We start from the raw sequence: 19,529 nt of genomic DNA on the forward strand, positions 1-19,529 counted from the left end.
ACCTTCCAGCGAGTTTCTAGCCCACCAGGGCCCCATGGCCCAGAACACCCGGGCCATCTCCGCCCTCCTGCTGCCATTCCAGGCTCACGCTCCCTCCGTGGCCTATGTTGGAGGCCGCAGGGCTGCTGCCTGCCTGTCCCTGGCGGTGTTGGTGGGAGTGGAGGTTAGGGAGAAACGAGAACACTCCCCTTCTGGGAAGAGCAGGGAGAATGAAGTTGAAGGTCGCCAAGGTGGGGCCAGGTGACCTCAGACGTCTGAGGTCCCTGAACTTTGCTTATCAAGTTCGAGATCAGGCCCCAGCCGTCTCCGTGGCCCGCCTCTGTGGACGTGGCAGTTCCACTGTCCACTCCCTGCTAATGGACACCAAGGCCACTTCTCCCCGACTGTGAACAAGGCCGTAGGTTTCCCCTCCTGGTAACATGATAACACAGAGTCTGGGTAACCGGCGTCCTTTCTGCTGTAGAACCACCAGGCTACACACGAAATGCTCCTCCTCACGCCACGGGGCTCGCAGACGAGGGAAGCTCTTCCCAGGGCTGGGATGGGAGAGGCCATGTGGGACCTGGTGACTTCTGGGCACTGACCGGGCAGAGCTGGAGAGCCTCAGGTCACGTGTGTCCCCGGCCAGAGCAAACGCTGGGCCTCCAGAAGGACGTGGCCCCGGCTGAGGGCACAGCTTTCCCACAGATTAAGACCCGAACGGGAGCAGTCGGAACACAGTCAAGGCCCCCCAAACCCGAGGATCGGGTCTCCCCGGGGATGGCAGGTGCTGGGAGGTCAGACGTGGGCGTCTGCGCAGACGCCGAGGCCTCCACGTGCAAAGTCACAACGTGTGACCAGGTGGGCCCGGAACAGACCAGCCGGACCTTCTGAAGTGGAGACTCTGGCTGATGACCCAGACGCTGCTACCGTGAAGCCCCATCTGGACGAGTCCTGACCATGGATGCGAGGTCAGAGGGTCTGGCCTAGGTTTTGGTTTTTCTAACTTGAGAGACTAAAACCACACCGGAGCCGAGAGGACAGAGTCCAGGCTGGTGGCCAGGAGCACGAGCACGGCCGGTGACGGGACAGTCCCTCCAGGATGAGCGCGCGGCAAACTGTAATGTCTGGAAGGAACAGACGGCCCGGCCAACACCCGACTACAAACTGAGCAGGGAGCCCGGCGACGCTGCACCCGTGTTCCTGCCCCACAGAGGCCAAGAGGCAACAAACGGGGTGATCCGAGCCAGCGAGCCTGGGCTGGAGCCGGGGGCGGGGGACGCAGCAGCAGCCGAGGACACACTCACCAAGTAGTCATCCGGCCGGATCCCAAAGAGCTCCCGGAAGTAGCGGAAGGCGACGGGCGCGTAGGTCTTGAACCTGAAGTCCTGGAAGTGATGGGCGGGGGTGAGGTTGCTGCCTTCACTGCAGAGGAAGCAGGGGGGGAGGTCTGTGAGGGACGGCGGCTCGTGTGCTCTCCCCTCACCCACTGACGGCCCGCCCGCCCGCCTGCCCAGGCCCAGGCTCGGCCCCAAGGTCCCTAAAGAGCCAATCCAAAAAGCAACACGGGGCTCCCGATGGGACAAAGGGCCGTGGCCAGCCTCGGGCTGTCCCCCAACAACTACCCTCCCTTCATCAGCAACAGAGCCCACAGCATTCGGTGTACACATGGCTGCCCAGAATAAGACCACTGCCAGCCTCTCCCACAGCCAGGTGTGGTCAGGGGGCTGTGCTCAGCCAGTCCCCTGTGAGTGGAGGAGCAATGATGTGGGTCCTTTCCTGGTCATGCCCTTAAAGGGCAGGGGCATGTGCTCTCCTTCTCCTTCCTGCTGTTGGAATGCAGGTGTGATGGCAGGAGCCTAGGCAGCCCCCAGGGGCCACTGGTAAGTAAAGCAGTATATTGAAGATGCTGGAGAAACCAGAAGGAACCCGGGCCCCCCAACATCATGGAGCCACCTGACCAGCCCTAGACTGACTATCAGTGTGTGTGAGTGTCACGCACGCGCGCACACACACACACAGGCACACACGCACACATTTGAGAAACAACGAACTTCTGTCTTTCCCTATTTTTAAAAGTCACCATTATATTGCGTCCCTGTGATTCAGCAGCAAACTAACATCCTGACACAGGGTTGGACCTCAAAGCCAGGAGACCCCAGGAGGGGTCAGTGCTATTTTTGGCAGAGAAAGGAGCTGAGAGAACGGGAAGACTATTTCCTATCACTGCTGTCTGCGAGCAGGGCAAGCTGCTGAAAGCACAGGAGCTGCTGAAGGCACGGGAGCTGCCCCCGCGGACCAGGCCAGGTACCTGGGGAAGAAAATGCTCTCCACCACGTAGAAGTCCTGCATGAGCACGTCGCGCTCCGGCTTGGAGCTCAGGTTGCCCACGGTGTAGCCAATGCCCAGCTGGATGGCCCCCTTCAGGGTGGAGGACGTGGTCTGCGGAGAAACCCAGCCACATCAAGACCCCCGGGGCCAGTCCCTGGCCCACCCAGGGTGAGAGGCAAGATGGGAGGCCCCCTTGGGATGGGGGGGCAGCATCTGGCCTGCCGCTCAGCCTGCACAACCACACAGCAAGGAAGTGGCCTGGCTGAGACACCAACACCACCTGGCGCGGCCCCAAGGCCTGTTTTCTCTCCAGCTTCTAGAAGGTTCCCACATCTCAAAACTGCCCCAACGCAGCAGGGGTCTTTGGGGGATTTTGCCAGAGTTTCCTTTGGGGGGAGGGCACAAAACACAGCGGTGCCCAGGCTGCACTTCCGAGACCAGGGTTCCATCTGTCCACCTTCGAGGGACTCTGCCTCTCTATTCCTTGGTCCCCACCCCGGTCGGGGGTGGAGGTAACAGCGTCAGCCCTCCCGGGGCCACCCTCATGCCCGCCCACACTGGAGAAGCACCAGCTGCCTGTCCGTCCGTCAGCACCGCCGTTCATGTTACTGTCACTGTGAGCCCTAAGCAACGCGCCCACCACTGAGGAAAGACACCTCGGCCCCCAAGTCACTGACTCTGGTCCCCAGCACCCCCACTGCAGGAGCAAGCCCTTCCCCGGCACCCGCCTCTCCTCCTGAAGTCCCCCGCGGGCCACTCCCTCAAGATGCTACTGACTGAACACAGTTCTCCAGAGGAGATACGCAGACAGTCAACAAGCACAGGAGAAGGTGCTGAGCGCCACCAGCCACCAGGAAGATGCAAATCTGGACACAGTGAGACCCGCTTCCCACGTGCTGGGAGGGACAGAACCAGATGGACAGATAACAAGCACCATGGAGGACCAGAGAGTGGAACCCTTGTGCTGGGCTGCTGAGAATGGAAAAAAGGGCAGCCGCTGTGGACAGGGTCTGGCAGCTCCTCCAGTGGGTTACACATGGCTCTCATGGGACTCCGCGGCTCCACTCCTAGGTGTGCAGCCCAGAGGGAGAAGCGCCGTCCACGTGAAAACCTGTACGCAAACCTTCACAGCAGCACTACTCACAACAGCCAAAAAGTGCAAACAACCCAAGTGTCCATCGACAGATGGTGGATACACAGAATGGTTCCCTCCACACACGGGAACATCACTCGGCCATGAAGAGGGGTGAAGCCCTGACACTCGCTACCACGTGGACGGACCCTCAGACCACGATGCTCAGTGAGAGAAGCCAGACACAGAAGGACACACAGTGTGTGATTCCATTGATGGGAAACGTCCAGAACAGGCTGATCCACAGACGCAGAGAGTGGGTTCCTGGTTGTCAGGGGCTGGGGAGGGGGTGGAGGAGGCTAATGGGTACGGGGTTTCTCTTGGAGGTTAAGAGAAATGTTTTAAAGTTGACCGTGGCGATGGCTGTACAGCTCTGAATACTCTAGAAACCACCTAACTGAACACTTCAGAAGAGTGACTCATAGGCTGCACGCACTGGCTCCCAGCAAAGCTGGTATTTTAGGAGGCGCAGCAAGGCGGGGGGGGGGGGGGACCAGAGGCAGCGGGGCCCAGGGTTGCCTCTCACATCCCCGGCCTGACCCCTCCTCTCCTCAGCCCCACTTTCAGAGGGAAGGGAGGGAGCTGTGATTTCCTCTTGCCCAAGGTCATGCCCAAGGCCACAGGTGACTCAAGGAGCCTGGAAGGTGGTGCAACCTCAGAGCACCTGCCGGCAACCGAGAGCAACTGTCTCCAGCCACCTATGGCCGCGGCCCACACCCGACCTTCAGGGCCCTGTGCACCCACGAGGACCCCTCGTCCCACCCCTGCCGGCGGAGGGCGGAGCAGGAACCTTCTTGTAGGTGGTTTCGCCGGATGCGTCCACACCCCGATGACCCAGCTTCTTCCCGTGGCCAGGGCCTGGTTGTCCAGTCATCAACGGGGCCTGGAAAAGAGGAAGCAGGAAGTGTTCAAAACTGGCAACGAGGCACTGCTGCAGGGGCCAGAATGCTCCAGAAATCCTGCCGAGAAAGGGGCTTCGTCGCCGTGCCCAGCTGGAACTCAGGGCGGGGGCCGCTGGGGGTGGGCTGCAGGGCACTTGGGCTCCACGCCCGGGGGGGCCACTCCCAGACTAGGACCGCCGGCTCCTCTAGAAAGCAGGAAGGTCGGCAGCCCCGGCCCTCTGCAGGCGGGGAGAGAAGAGCCCCAATTTCAGGGCCTCCCCCCGCCTGGCACTGCTGACTTGGGGCTGGTCACTCTGTGAAGGGGGTGTCCTGGGCGCTGTGGGGTGTGGAGCAGCATCCCTGGTCCCCCCCACTCGCTGCCAGGAGCCCCCCAGTTGTGACAACCACAGACGCCCCCAGACATGGCCAGGTGAGACCCTCTGGGCCGGAATGACTGCAAACAGCATCTCCTCCCTGAGGGAAGAAGTCCCGCTGGCCTGGCTCCTGCCAGCTCCAGGGGACACATGTGGCATCCCAGCAAAGTCGTGTGGAAGCCGCTGGCCCCCGTGTGTGACATCACAGAGGGAGGATGGTGGATGGGGCAGTGGGGCCTGGAGGGACACAGATGCCAGCTCAGGGCCGGGGCTCCACGGGTCACGGACATTTAAGAAGCACCTGCCGCCACTTGAAGGGCTCAGACCAGCCTGTTCTGCACACTGGCCACCAGGGGGCGGGCTCCGCTCAGGGAACGTAGGTTGCCAGCCCTGCTCCGCACCCCTCGCTGGCTCCCCACTGCCTGCGGCCTGGACGCCCTCCGGGCCCCCAGCAGGTGGACAAAGCTCGCCTAAGAAGGACCTGAGTGCCCAGCGGCGTCCTGGGAGAGGAGCCTGGCTGGGAGGGAAGGCGGACACCCAGGTGGGGCGGGGCTCCTGTGCACCTGAGCTGCCTCTAACCCGCTGACCGTGGCTCCTTGGACAACAGGGCTCACAGATGCCCCCCGCAGGCGGCCTCCAGGAGTGACCAGAAACTGACCAGGGGCTGGGCGCCCGGGGCTCACGCGAGCGGACAGGACTGGAGGGACCCGGACAGGCGTGTGGGGTTGTGGGGGCGCCGCCCTGGAGGCGCGGCTGGCGGGAGGTGGCACCACCCTCTCCAGGCCCCTTCCGCCTCCCCGCTCCCTGGACAGCCCAGGGTAGGGTCCTCGGGGCCCTCCCCACCCGCCCCACCCCTCCCTGAAACTCAAGACGCTGGCGGGACAGACAGGTTTTCACTGTCTGATGACAGTTGCTTATTTGCTTGGCCAGCATCTGGGGCCCAGAGAGGTGCAGGGAGATGCCCGAGGCCACAGAGCAGGACGCGGGCTGGGCCGGGCACTTCCGGTCCACCTTCGCGCGGCAGGCCAGGGTGGGGCCCGTGGGACACTCACCTCCACCGGGGTCATCTTTTTCGGGGCTGAACCTGAGGGAGAGAAGGGAGACTTCAGTCTGGATACGGGGGCACCCCCATACATGCACCCTGCACCCCTGGGAAGGCCGTGAGGACCCCACATGGGCGACGGGCCTGGGGACGTGATGCAGGCGGGCTGGACGAGGGGCCCCGAGGTGGGAGAAGCTGGGGGAGCGACCACCCCGACGTGGCCTCGCAGACAGGGGTGGGGGGCGGGGACGGGAGAGGAGAAACAGCACGGCCCACGGCCAGGAGGGCCCCAGGTGAGGGCAGGTGGTCGTCGCAGGGACGGGGCAGCAGCGGTCGGCGCTGCGGCCCAGGCTGGAGTGATGGTGCGGCTCCCGAGGCAGCCGGGCCAGCCAAGGACGCTGCCTGGCTCCCACCCACACGGCTCCCAGCTGGGGTCCGGGGGGCCCAGGAGGCTCACGCGAGGAGGCCTCAGGCCAACCACTGACCCCTCTGACCTTGGTGTCCTCACCCAGAAAGCAGGCTTCTGCTGAGGAGTATCTGTTCAGTGAGTGTGATCAGCAGATATCCATCGCCCCAAGGATGTCCACATCCTGATCCCAGAATGGGCTTTAAAGGTGGGGTTAAGGCCCCTGAGACGGGGATGACCCTGGATTCCCCGGGGGGCCCAGCATCATCACAAGGGTCCTTGTAAGAGGGAGGCGGGAGGGTCAGAGGCAGAGAGACGGGAGATGCTGCGCTGCTGGCTGTGAGGATGCAGGAGGGGCCGCGAGCCAGGGATGCGGCGCCTCTAGAAGCTGGAAAAGGCGGGAACCGATGCTCCCCTGGAGCCTCTGGAAGGACCCGCCCTGCCCACGCCTGGATTTAGCCCCGTGAGACCCGAGTTAGAATCCTGACCTCCAGGACTGTGAGAGAACCAGTCTGTGTGGTTTTAGGTCAAGTTTGTGGTGATTTGTCACAGCTGCAACAGGAAACTCAGACACCGGTATCTACCACGTGTCAGCTTGGAGAGGGGAGGCAAGTGGTGACCAGGACAGTCCCAGCCCCCCCCTTCAAGGGCTCACAGCCCAGGGGGAGCAGAGAAGGGCCTGGACAGTGCAGCGAGTGCCAACAGGATGACTTGGGATGACAGGTGGGGGGTCAGATCAGCAAGGGAGGACTTGGTCTTTTACCCCAGGGAGGTGGGAGTCCTGCAGGGCCAGGGATGGGAAACACACCGGACCTGACTCAGGTGCTCACAGGTGCCCTCTGGTGGCCGTGGGAGGACAGACAGGGTGAGGACAGAGCCGGGGACCAGTGGGGAGGGGACCACGCTGGTCCAGGTGGGAGATGATGGGGTGGACCAGGGTGGCTGCCATGGAGGGGTGAGTGAGAAGTGGGCGGATTCTGGTTAGCTCTGAAGTCAGGAGAGACAGGCTGTGCGCACTGGGGGCGGAGTGAAGAAAAGTGAGGAGTCGGGAATGACTCAGGATCTTGGAGCAACTCACAGAAGGAGAGAGCTGCCTCGGCCAAGATGGGGGACCGGGCAGGAGCAGGTTTGGGGGATGGTCGGGTGCAGGGTGGCCATGCTGAGTGCGAGACCCCCGTGAACCCTCTGCGTGAAGATGTCAAGGGGCAGCTGGACCCTGAGTCAGGAGCTCGGGGAGGCCCAGGCTGGAGACAGGGCTGTAGGCAGCTGTCCGGGGGTAGAGGGGGTTCGAGCCCCAAGAGTGGACAAGGCCGTCCGGGGGAGGTAGGGGTGGGGGAGGAGAGACGCCCACGGTGGGGGGGGGGGAGCAAGGGCAGCCGGGGAGCAGCAGGCCCAGGTCAGGGGTCAGGGGTCAGAACACCCACTCTATCCACCCGGTTCGGGCCAGGGCGGGGGGGTGAGGACTGACAGCGAACGGGCATTCGGCTTCCTCTGGGAGGATGAGAATGTTCTAAAATCAGTGGTAACGGCTGCACAACACTGTGCAAGAAACACTGAATTGTACACTTGATAGGGAATTTTATGCTATCTGTGAATTATCTCTCAATAAAGAACATAAACCCAAGACGACACGGCCGCGGTGCAGCCAGGCTGGGCAGGGTGGGGACGCCCCTGAGCGCCCATCTCTGTGCGCGACCCCCAGAAGACAGGAAACTGAGGCCAGGTGGGCAGCCAGCTGGGCGCTTCGTGGCAGCAGGGCCCACAGAAGGGACCCCCACCCCCAGAGGACAAAGCCCACAGGCCCTGGAAGGCGCATACCACCACCAGAACGGGAAACGCCAGCCACGTGTGGGTCACACCAGCCATGCCCGCCGGCAACACGTGGGCCTCCCAGCCCGGGCTCCCCGGCCACAGGGACGAACCTGGGCTCAGCCCCTCCCGAGGCCCGGGGGGTGGCGGAAGGTGCTGGAAAGCCGACATAATATTTTCGTTGGCTGTCCAACAGCAGAACAATGCATGGTTTTGTGTCTGGGGTGTGGGGGAAGGAAGAGGGAACAAGGCAGGAAGCGGCAGTGGACCGCGCAGAACATTCCAGACTTCGTCTGGGGGCCCCAGGCAGCCCCTTCTCAGCCCACCTGGGGCACCTGAGCCCACAGCCCAACCCCTGTGCCCACCCGAGTCCTCTGCAGCTCCCGGCCCCTCATCCCGGGGTCCAGCTGGTCCAACACGGTGGTCTCGATTCCCCCCCCAAGCCCCAGCCCACCACCGAGGCCTCTGCAGTCTCAAGCCTGTGGGAGCGGCCTGGCCAACACCAGCATGGGACGCAAAGTCCCAGCCGGGTCCGCCCTGCCTGGGGACACTTGAGGGACTGACCTCAGGGTCTCCCCGCTTTGTGCCTGGATCTCACCCCCAGGCCCCCCTGCTTCTCCTGCCCAACTCACACGCTGGCTGGTGAAGGGGGAGACCCACCCCACCCGGAATACCCCCAGGCGTGAGGCCACGAGGGGCAGCAGGCAGGCTCCACACTGGCCCAGGTCACAGGGCAGGGGTGGCAGGGACAGAGCGAGGGGAGGACAGGGAATGGATGGCACACCGGGGACAGCGCCACGCCCTCTGCCCGGACACTCGCCGACATCCCCTCGGAGGGGCCTCCTCATGGCCTCCCCGGGTCCCGCCATCCACACGCCCTCACTCACTCTCTGCAATTCCCTTTTGGAACCTTGTCTGTCCGTCGCCCCTGTGACCAGGTGGCCCTGTTGCCAGGGGCCACGTGGTTCCTGCACCCACTTCCACCAGCCGGGCCGGGGGCGGCAGGGACCACGCCAAGATGTCGAACTCCTCCCAGCCCAAGATGTGACCAATTATCTTTTGAATGAGCCACCCCGTTTTCAAGGAAATTAAGTTTTAAAAATAGCCAGGGGGAGGGGGAGAGTGTGAGGCGCTGCAGGGCTGAGACCTGGGGGAATCTGGGGGCACAGCTGTGCCTCGGGCCGGGCTCCCAGCAGACACCTCTGAAGCCCGCTGACGAGGGACCCACCCCCTCCTTGGCACACACAGGACCGCTTCTCTACATTTGATGTGGAAAATGAGGCAGAGAAAGCTCCCCAAGGACCGGGGGAGGGGCCTTAACATCTGTCCTTCAGCAAAACCACTAGGTTTTTTCTACCTTGACGTCTACCCAGAATCCACCACTGTCCCCGGCTCCTCTCAGCCCCCATCCTCTCCCACCTGGACCAGCTCAGTCCCCTCCCCTCTGGTCTCCAGCTCCCACCCTCCCTCCAGTCTGCCGTCCCTGCAGCAGCCACCAGGGGGCACCTGTGAGCACCTGAATCAGGCCCCGCCCCTCCTCTGCCCACAGCCCTCCAGGGCTCCCACCTCCCTGGGGGTAAAAGCCCAAGTCCTCCCTATGGCCCACAGAGACCTGCACAACCTGCCCCGTCCCCTCCCTGCCCTCCCCCTCACTCACTCTGCTCCAGACACACAGGCCTCCTCGCTGTTCCTCCAACATGCCAGGCCTGGTCCTGCCCCAGGGCCTTTGCACGGGCTGTTCCCACCACCTGAAATAACCTTCCCAAGACCCCTGCAGGGTTTGCTCCCTTGCTTCATCCAAGACCTGGCTCAGACATCACCCCCTCAGAAAAGCCGTCCCCTGACCACCTTGCCCCAAACTGCCCCTCTGAGGCCACTCTCCCCACCTCTAGGCTTTCTCTCTTCCCACCACTTGGCACCACCTGGTGCTTGTGTGTTGTATCTTCCCCCAACTACAGGGGACCAGATCTGCTTTGTCTCCTGCCAACAGGCACCTGCAGAGCTCTCTGAGTGCTAAGGGGGAGAGGCCCCGCCGGAAAGAGGCGGCAGGGGGCATGAGGCCTGTGGGGTCACTGCAGGGGCTGTGCCCCGAGCAGTGCCCGCCTGGTGCCCAGGAGAGGGCTGGCTCCCCGACTCAGCAAACAAGAAAGCACAAGGCCTTCGGGCCTGCAACCCCGAGAAAGCAGGAAGCGGTGCCAGGGCCAGCGCTCACTCACTTCCCCTATTAGCTGGAAAGGTCTAGCCCCAGAAGCAGAGTCCTGCAGGGAGGCCGCGGGGAAGCCAGGCATCCCATGGGCATGGCAGGAAGCTGGGGCCCCCGGTGAGGCCGGGCCGCCCACAAGCCACACCGGGAAATCTGCTTGTAACCCATAAGGACAGTCGGCTCTGTGGCCAGCAGCCGTGTGACTCACTCTGAGCTACAGAATTCGACGGAAGGGACCGTGTGACGTGAGGAAGGCGGGCAGCTTCTGGTTCCACCCTCGGGGTCCCTGCTGGGGCCCTGGGGGAGACCCCCTGGCGGGGAGGGGCAGGCAGCCCCCTCCCCCGAGGCCTGTGAGCACAGGAGCCTCCTAGACTTCGTGCCGCCCGCCAAACCCGACCCAGATGGCAGAAGCGCAGGCAAGCGTGTGCAGTTTGCAGCCACGCAGCTCCGAGGTGGCTGTTACACAGCAGTAGCTGACTGATGCAGGTACCACACCTCCACGCCGAGAGCACTTCCGAGAGGAATATAAGGATCCAGTTCCAGGGACTCCTTTGGGAGAGGGATAAAGGAGAGAGCACTTTACCTCCTCTGCCCAACTTGCATTCCTCACGCTCACAAAAGCATTAAACATGCCACACGACAGATCACTCATCCTTAAAAAGGCATGAAGCACTGATACTCGCTGCAACGTGGATGGACCCTGAGAACACGATGCTCAGCGAGAGAAGCCAGACGCAGAAGGACACACAGTGGGTGATTCCATTGATGGGAAACATCCAGGACAGGCAGATCCACAGAGACAGAGAGTGGGTTCCTGGCTGTCAGGGGCTCGGGGGAGGGGATGGGGACTGACTGCTCATGGGGACTGGTTTCTTTTTGGGGGTGATGGAACGTTCTGGAATTAGATTTTGGTGGTGGGTGGCACAACAAAGCAAACATAATAAGATGACTGAATTGTGTATTTTAAAAGGGTGAATTTTATGGTATGTGAACTCTATCTCAAAAAAATTTTTTTTTTAAGGAATGAATCCCTTTAGTTGCAAAAACACCACCCAGTGATGTGCGGCACCAGAGCCTCCTCCAGACCCTGCTCCTCTGGCAGTGATGTTGCAAAGCAAGAGGATGCAGGCCTCAGTCTCCCCACCTCTGAAACGGGGTCGTGCAACCAGATGGAGGTGTCTGAGCTCAGGAAGGGCAGCCAACCCTCCGGGCCGCCGCTCCCCCAACCTCCTGTGCGGAAGGACCAGTTTTTCCTTCTATTTCCAACCCATCCTGGGGCCAGACATCCATAAAACACAGTAAGAATCAGCTACTGGAGAAGTGAAGCGAAGACACGCAAGATCAAGCCCGAGGTTTTGCTCCTGATTCCATGCGCACACAACTGCAGTCAAACCAGACAGAAGTCACTGCCCCCACCTCCTGCTCTCACCTCGTGGAGGACCCACCGTCGTGTCAGCTGTGACACTCTGCGCAGCCCGGCCTCGGCCTCTCCTCTCCCCTCTGCGGACAGTGTGGGGGGCTCCGGGCACCCCCAAAGCCCACTCGCTGACCCAGCCCGCCCCCCAGCACAGCAGACATGAGGGTCAGGTCGCTCTCTGTGGAGCCGTCCTGGGTGCTGTGGGATGCGGAGCTGCATCCCTACCCCCCCACTGGACGCCAGGGGCCGCCCAGTCGTGACGACCACAGGGGACAGGGTCGCCCAGGTGAGACCGTCTGCCCTAGTCCCTGTGGCTGAAAGCCCTCGGACGAGACGTTTACCACGGCAGTGACAGCCAGCATCACGCCCTCCCGCTGTGCTGGGCGCTGTGCGGGCCCTGTCCCGCAGACCGCCCGCCCCGCCCCGCCACTCGTCCCTAACGCCACACTGACCGGGTGACATGGGGACTGGCCTCCCCAGTCTGCGTGGGGACCTGAGGCGACGGTCCCCATGGGAAAGCAACAGGCAGAGGTGAGAACCCAGGCGCCCCTGACTCCAAAACCCCGTGCTCGGCGAGTTTATCCCTCAGTTACACCATCACAAACCCCCTACCTGGGCTTTCTTTCTGGACGTACAGCGTTGATGTGAGTTGAGTCAACTTTCAAAATCACAATGTTTTGGAGATAAACCTGGGTTTCTTGAAAAGTGAGCAGACCTACATAGACAAGGCCAACATCCTCACTTGCCTGGATCCACGTTCTTGACCTTCGTGGTCTGTTCCCCCCACGGTGCCCAGAGGACGCCGCCAAGTACCTGAGCCAGACCCCATCCGATTTAATGACCACATTTCACTACCACCATTTTACAGAAGGGGACGCACGGGTTTGGAGAAATTTAGGAAGTTACTCCAGGTCAAAGGTGAAAAAGCTTACGATCACATCTCAGAATCCAGAAAAGTGTCCCATAAAATTCAACATGAAAGTCATGTCCAAAAAACTACAAAGAAACTACAGGAAAGGGGAAAAAAAAAAAAAAGCAGGGGTGGGTCGTGAGGCAGGAACCACCTTTACTTAAAAATAAGTAGGGTGGGCTTCCCTGGTGGCACAGTGGTTAAGAATCCACCTGCTGGGCTTCCCTGATGGCGCAGTGGTTAAGAATCCACCTGCCAACGCAGGGGACACGGGTTCGAGCCCTGGTCCGGGAAGATCCCACATGCTGCAGAGCAACTAAGCCCGTGCACCACAACTACTGAGCCTGCGCTCTAGAGCCCGAGAACCACAACTACTGAGCCCACGCACCACAACTACTGAAGCCCGTGCGCCTAGAGCCTGTGCTCTGCAACAAGAAAAGCCACCACAATGAGAAGCCCACACACCACAACGAAGAGTAGCCCCCGCTCGCCACAACTAGAGAAAGCCCACGCGCAGCAACAAAGACCCAACACAGCCAAAAATAAATAAATAAAATAAATAAATTTATTAAAAAAAATAATAAATAAGTAGGGGAATTCCCTGGCAGTCCGGTGGTTAGGACTCTGCGCTTCCACTGCAGGGGGCACGGGTTCGATCCCTGGTCGGGGAACTAAGATCCCGCATGCCGAGCAGTGTGGCCAAAACAAAAACAAAAACAAAACAAAACAAAATACAAAGCAAACACAGTAAACATATTCATATCAACCACAAGACAAGGAGTGCAGCTGTGAGGGTTACCACTCCAGTGGGGGCACTGGCCAATGCAGTAAGAAAAAAGAAAAGGAATGAACATTGAAAAGAAAAAAGACAAAATTTTAGAAAATCTAAGAGAACCAACTGACCAATCATTGAATTAAATGGAGCAGAGCAAGGTGGCCAGACAGATACCAGTGACTCACCTGAGGTCATATTGCAGACACGTCAGGAAGAAGTGGGATCTGGGAGTTTCTGCCCTTTGCACCCACCATCTGCTCTTATATGTCTGCCTATCCATGGTTTCACACTTGGGTTAATTTTAATCTGTCAAATGTAGATGACCTCTCTGATTAACAGACGTTAACAGGGCAGCTGCTAATCCTTCCTTCACCAGGGTCACACCTGGTGTGACACTGAATAGATGCGAATCTGGGGTCAACACCACACAGTGACAGAAATAAAGAACTTTCATATTTTTGTATTACCGCAGACTTTCACCACCAGCATTCATGACAGGGAAGGCTAAGAAGTCTAGAGTTAATAACTGATGAGGGTAGTTAACGTCCCAAAGAACATGTTGAAAAATATCAAACTCTAGTTAATGATACACAAATGTAAGTGTTTCAGGTGGAGTGTGCTGATGTCTGCAACTCTGAAATGCATCCGTAAAATTAGATGGAGAGAAGGATGGATGAGTGATGGGCAGGTGGATGGAGGGATGAAGTAAATACAGCAAAATGTTAATTGTAGGATCCAAGCGGTAATCAGTCAGTGTTCACTGTCCAATTCTTTCAACTTTTCAGTACGGTTGAAGATTTTCTTAATAAAATCTTTTTCCTCCGGATTAAAGGTGAATTTTCCCCTTTGATGTCAGGTGTTTTTGAACTTTGGAGAAACACATTTTTGAGCAGATTATGCCCAAAGAATGTGAGTGATCACAGGGGCAGTAGTGGACACTACTGAGCACCAGCGTGCCAGGCCCGACGTAACAGGCATTGCTCATCACACGTTGGAGGAGGCACGTGCCTACCTCAGGGCCTTTGCACTTGGCTGTGCCCTCTGCCTGGGACGCGCTATCCCTACACCTCCTTGTGGCTGGCTCCTGTCCTCCGTGCTTGGGTCTCAGCATGAATGTCTCTTCCTAGAGACCTTCCTCAACCACGCCGGCCCCTTCCCACCCCCGACCCCTTGCACCCTCTACCACGCCCGTTTATTTCATGATACACATCACTGTCTGAAGCTAACTTCTTGATCGCCTTGCTCCTTCCTGGGAGAGCAGAGACCAGACTGTCTCGTTCACAGCCGCTTCCCCAGACCTAGCCCGCCTGCTGGCACACAGTAGGAGCATAGTAACTACAGGTCCAATGGAGCTGGGGCAGGGGAGGCTGGGATGGAGAGAAGGGGATGGACGGATGGGGGAGCAATCTCAGAGGGGGACGGCCAGGATGAGGAGACCCCGCTATGGGAGGAAGTGGGGCTGGGACCCCTATCACTGAGACAGGGGCCCGGGAGGGACATCCTGGAGGTGGCTGGACATGCAGGGCTGGGGACACGTGGGAGACGGGCTGTGGAGGTGGCAGCTGATGCCTAGAGCAGCGCTCAGCGCACAGCAGGTGCTCGCTGAGTCAGCGGATGAATGGATGAAGACATGGACACTGGGAAGCACCGCCCGGCCCACAGCGGGGCTTGGCTGGGCCCACGGGAGGAATCCACACCCGAGGTCTGATTCCCCGTCCCGGCCAGGTGGCTCCGAGTCCACAGCCACCAACCAGCTGGGGCTGCGGCGTAGTGAGTGGGGCCTCACCGCGGGAGGACTTGGGCCATGGTCTGGAACTTCAGAACAGATGGCAAGTCTCCAAAAAATGTGTGGGGATTAATACAAGGTATTTCCTTCCTCTTGCGTATGTTTTCTCTTATGATTTTGCATTTATCACTTTGCACCCCGGAACGGTGAATGGAACCAGGTGAGGAATGAAAAATTTTCCCCGGTGAGCGACTTCCCAGACGATATTCTGTCGGTTCATTCATTCATTCCTTCATTCATTCACTCGTAACAAACTCAGTGAGCATCCCTTAGGTATAGGGTCCTGTTTTACAGATAAAATACTCCAGAGGAAACTGGTTCCTTGCCTAATGTTTAATAAGAAGAGAGTTTAAACACCCAGGAAAGTACACAATAAAAGACAGCAATGTGTTACTATGCAGGTTAAACAAATCTTTTTTTGTTTATCCCTTAAGTCAGGGGTCAGCAAGCAGTTTCTGTGCAGGGTCAGAGGAGATCCAGCAGAGGCCACCCAGGCATCCTGGTGAGGGGAGTGACCTAAAGGTGGGTCTCACCCATGGTGGCCTGCTCCCAGGGGACACTGCACAATGTCTGGGGACATCTGTGGTCGTCACCACTGGGGGGCTCCTGGCATCCAGTGGGTGGCAGCAGGGATGCTGCGCCACACCCCACAGCGCCCAGGACACCCCCAGGGAATGACCCGGCCTGACATCAGCAGTGCCGGGGGGAGACCTGGAGCAAATATAAAGATGTGTGGTACGGGGGGCAGAGCCTGCACATGCGGGTTCATTATACTATTCTCTAGGTGCTTAAAATATTTCATGATAAAAATATACTTACTCGTACTATCCTGTCTGCCTTGCATTCTGTTTGAGGTGCCCCGTAATACAAGGCTACGGCACACACACAGCCCCCCCCCCCCTGCGCTGGGCTGGCGCCCCACTAGCTGAGTCTCCAACCCTCTTGACACCCCTGGGAGGTAATCACCATTGGACCCACTTCATAGCCAGGGAGGCTGAGGCCCAGAGGTCCAGCGAGTTCAAAGGCTGCAGCCACTTCATAGCCAGGGAGGCTGAGGCCCAGAGGTCCAGCGAGTTCAAAGGCTGCAGCGTCACCATTTGCCGCACCGAGAGCCACATCGCAGGCCTGAGGGGGAGGAAGGTTCTGGTGCCGTTTCCAGGTAAACCAGGGGTTGGAGCCACGGAGCTTGACCAAGGCTGCGTGGCCAGCAAGCCCCGGGGCCTGGGTGGGGTTCTCGACCTCTGAGATCGACTGGGCTCCGGGACAAGCCCCTTCCCTGCCCCCGGCTGCCCATCCAGCAGCTGGCGGAGAGCTGCAGAGGCCCGGACAAGTGCACTGTGTGCAAACACGCTCTCAGGAGGCCAGGCTTTCGGAGAGCCAGCTGTGCTGCCACACAGCTCTGGGCCCGTTCACCCAACAGCGCGGGGCTGGGGGCAGGGGGACAAATGGAAAGGGCCCCCTCTTAGCAAAGGTATCTCATCAACTCAAGCCGTCAAGACACACGCGGTCCTGGCACCAGGAAATAAGGCCTCTTGTCTCACCATGAAGCAGTTGCCAGTCCCATTTCCCTCTTCACTCTGGCTCCTAGGGAGCTCAGAGTCAGACTGGCAGCCTCGCCCCCCAGCTCCCTGTCCCTAGAGGCAGGACAGCGCCAGCTCGCGAGGTGACACGGGGAGCTCCCCTCCTAGCCTGGCAGTTCAGGGGCAAGTCCCAACCTCCCCGAGCCTCAGTTTACCCACCTGCCAAACAGGTAAGAACAGTGCTGAGCTCCCAGGGTGTGGAGAGGAGTCTCAGGCACATAGAAAGCCTTCCCCAAACGCACCTTGTTAGTTTTCCCATCGTCACCCTCCCCCACCTTCTTCCGTTCATCACGCATGTTCAGTTGGCGAGTCTGGTGGGGACGGTCACGGGGGCGCAGGCAGGACACGGTGGAAGCAGCACAGGACAGCTGGCACCACACGCACCCCTGCCGACCCGGGTGTGCAGCCACGCGAGGTCTGAGCTCCCCCTCAGCGAGCATGGTCCACTTCACACCCTCCCATCTGGTTCCTGGCCTCGTGTCCCTTCACACCAACATCTCCAGGGAGCCACACAACCCTCGCCCTTGGAATAACATCCCCGCGTGCCTGGGTTCCTTTCCAGAGTCCTCTGTGTGGGGAGGGAGTTGTGGCTGCCCTCCAGGGCCACGGCCACCCCCCTTCTCGGCAGACTTGGCGGCTGCGGGGAGCCAGCTGGGGGGCCTGAGCCCCGGGCAGGGCAGGCATCAGGGGAGCCGAGAGCAGCCTCCCGCCGGACGGTATGTGACAGGGCGCTGCAGGTCTGCTGGGGAACGCCCACCTGACACCCAGACAACCAGGTGCTGGGGACCCCTGCCTCACACCGTACACAGAAATCAACCCTGGACGGGGAAAGACTTAAAAGCAAAAGATTAAAAAACTTTAGAAGGAAATCAAGGAGAAAATCTTTCTGTCCTGGGGTGGGTGGGGATTAATGTCTCCCGTGCAAAGTGTGAGCTAAGTGGAGCTCCAGGGGGTCCCCAGGGCCCCGTGTGCACCTGGGTCCCTGCAGACTCACTGAGCCCCCGAGGGCAACTCTCGGAGGTGCTCAGGCCACCAGGCCAAGCTGGGCCGGCCCGTCCGCACAGCTACCAGAAGCTTCCTCCTGAACCCTTTCTGGGGCTTTCCCTGACCCTCCGGGTGGGGCCGTGCTGCCGACTGTGTCCTGCACCTGGCCTGGGGCCCTGCGGCCATCTGGTCACCTGTGCCCGCCTCCACTGGGCTCAAGGACAGAGTCGCTGCCAGGGCCGGCACCGGCCTGGCACGGAGCGCAGGCTCACCTCACGTTGGATGACCGACTTTCGCTCTGCCCCGGGGCACAGACGTGCCTGGCCGTGCGCAACCTTCCGCCGGGCCCACACTATCACCGCACCTCCTCCTCTGCGGATTTGGGTGCTGGGGTGAGGAAAGCCGCATCCGGTTCACACCCAGGTGGAGCTCGCCTTCCCCATGCCCATCCTGGGACCTCGGCAGTCCCGGCTCTACCCTCTCCTGGCGGCCTGGGTCTCTCCCTCCGGCACGACACACTGCGACCCCACCTTTGGTGCTCTCCTGACTCCACTGAGAGCTCCACGGGGCAGGCTTCCCCTCTCCAACCCCCTCAGTGCCCCCACATCAGCCCAGGGCTGGGCATGGAGTGGATCTCAGTGAGTATCCGCTGAGCGAGAAACCCTGGATGGCTGCATGGAGGAGGCTGAGGACAAGCACCACCGAGAGCCTCAGAGAAGAGCAGTGGGGACGCAGCACTCACGAGTCTCAGACACGTTCCCCCGAGCTGGACATCAGACAAACGGCTGAAGGCCCAGAACGGCCACGGCCCGTGGTGCTTCCGGCCCAGCCTGTCCTGAGTGATGCCCTACTCGTCTCTCCTATTCAGTGGGGGAAACTGGGCTCAGAGAAGGGGTATTTGGGTGTTTTGAGTCGAGACAGAAACCCAATTCACACTGCTTGGTGAAAAAAGATGTGTGGGGGGAGGAATATTTGTTAATGTAAGTCAAGGGCCAGCAAACTGCCCTGTGGACTCAACCCCCCACTGCAATTGTTATAAATAAAGTTTTATTGGCACACGGCCCCACCCACTCATTCACAATCATGGCAGCATCAGCTCCCACACAGACCACCCAACCCCTCACAGAGAAAGCTTGCAACCCAGCAAGACCAAGGAGGCTGGGCGATGGGCTTCAAGCCTCGCTGGGCTGGGGGCCCCGAGGACTCAGTCTCCCCATCTCAGCTCTGCTGCTGCCCCACCGGCAGGCACCTGGGTGTGGGGTGGACCAGCCCCTCCATCCTCTTGCCCCACATGAAGTCCCAGAGCAGGGAGGCTCTGATGCAACCAGGCCTGGTCCCACTCACCCAGGGCCGAGGCACCCTGCCTGTGGGTTGGACAGGGGCTCACCAGGGGAAACCAGGTCGCCAGCGTCAGTGCTCGGGAAGGGGCCGGCAAGCGGGAGCCAGGTCGGAGGACAGTGGCCGGAGCGCGGTGGGGACAGTGCTCCCCTCACCCTGCAGGCACCTGGCGGAGGGTCATGCACTATCTCAGGACCGATGCTCGAGGTTTCTTGGCCCAGTTTGCCTCCCAGATGTATTTTTATTCTCCAGCAGCCCGGGCTGAGTGGCACACACCGCACTGGATTTCAGCAGACCGAGGGCACTGAGGGAGGCGGGGCCATGGCCGGAGGCCCCCTGGTTGCTCACGGGGGGGTGCTGCCGGTTGGGGGGTGCTGCTCTCACAGTCCAGTTCTGGGCCCCATATCCCAAGGGCCACCAGACCCTATAGGCCAGACCAGGAGCCAGGCCCCTGATGGCCAGCTGGGCCCTGAGTGTGTCACAGGGGCTCCTGCACTTCGAGGCCCCTCTGAGCCAGGCATGGGGGAGCTGACTGCCCAGCTCCACCCAGTGAGACAAGGGCTACAAGCGCCCCGCTTTACA

At 60.3% G+C, this 19,529-nt stretch overlaps 1 protein-coding gene across 5 annotated transcripts in view; it reads right to left on the minus strand.

Moving 5' to 3' along the window:
* The window catches only part of PIP5K1C (phosphatidylinositol-4-phosphate 5-kinase type 1 gamma), a 75,420-nt gene that overhangs the window by 41,982 nt on the left and 13,909 nt on the right, over positions 1–19,529 (minus strand). For 4 of the 5 annotated variants that reach the window (XM_036845753.1, XM_036845756.1, XM_036845757.1 and 1 more), the window contains exons 2-5: positions 5,750–5,781; positions 4,233–4,325; positions 2,291–2,421; positions 1,287–1,404 (exon numbers count right to left, since the gene is read on the minus strand). In XM_036845753.1, coding sequence (XP_036701648.1) covers positions 1,287–1,404; positions 2,291–2,421; positions 4,233–4,325; positions 5,750–5,781 — 374 coding nt within the window. Of the gene's footprint in view, positions 1–1,286; positions 1,405–2,290; positions 2,422–4,232; positions 4,326–5,749; positions 5,782–13,444; positions 13,491–19,529 lie in introns of those variants that run through there. The other variant, XM_036845759.1, reaches the window with a different exon arrangement.

Source organism: Balaenoptera musculus, chromosome 3, assembly GCF_009873245.2.
Source record: "Balaenoptera musculus isolate JJ_BM4_2016_0621 chromosome 3, mBalMus1.pri.v3, whole genome shotgun sequence".
In the NCBI taxonomy this organism is placed as follows: Eukaryota; Metazoa; Chordata; class Mammalia; order Artiodactyla; family Balaenopteridae; genus Balaenoptera; species Balaenoptera musculus.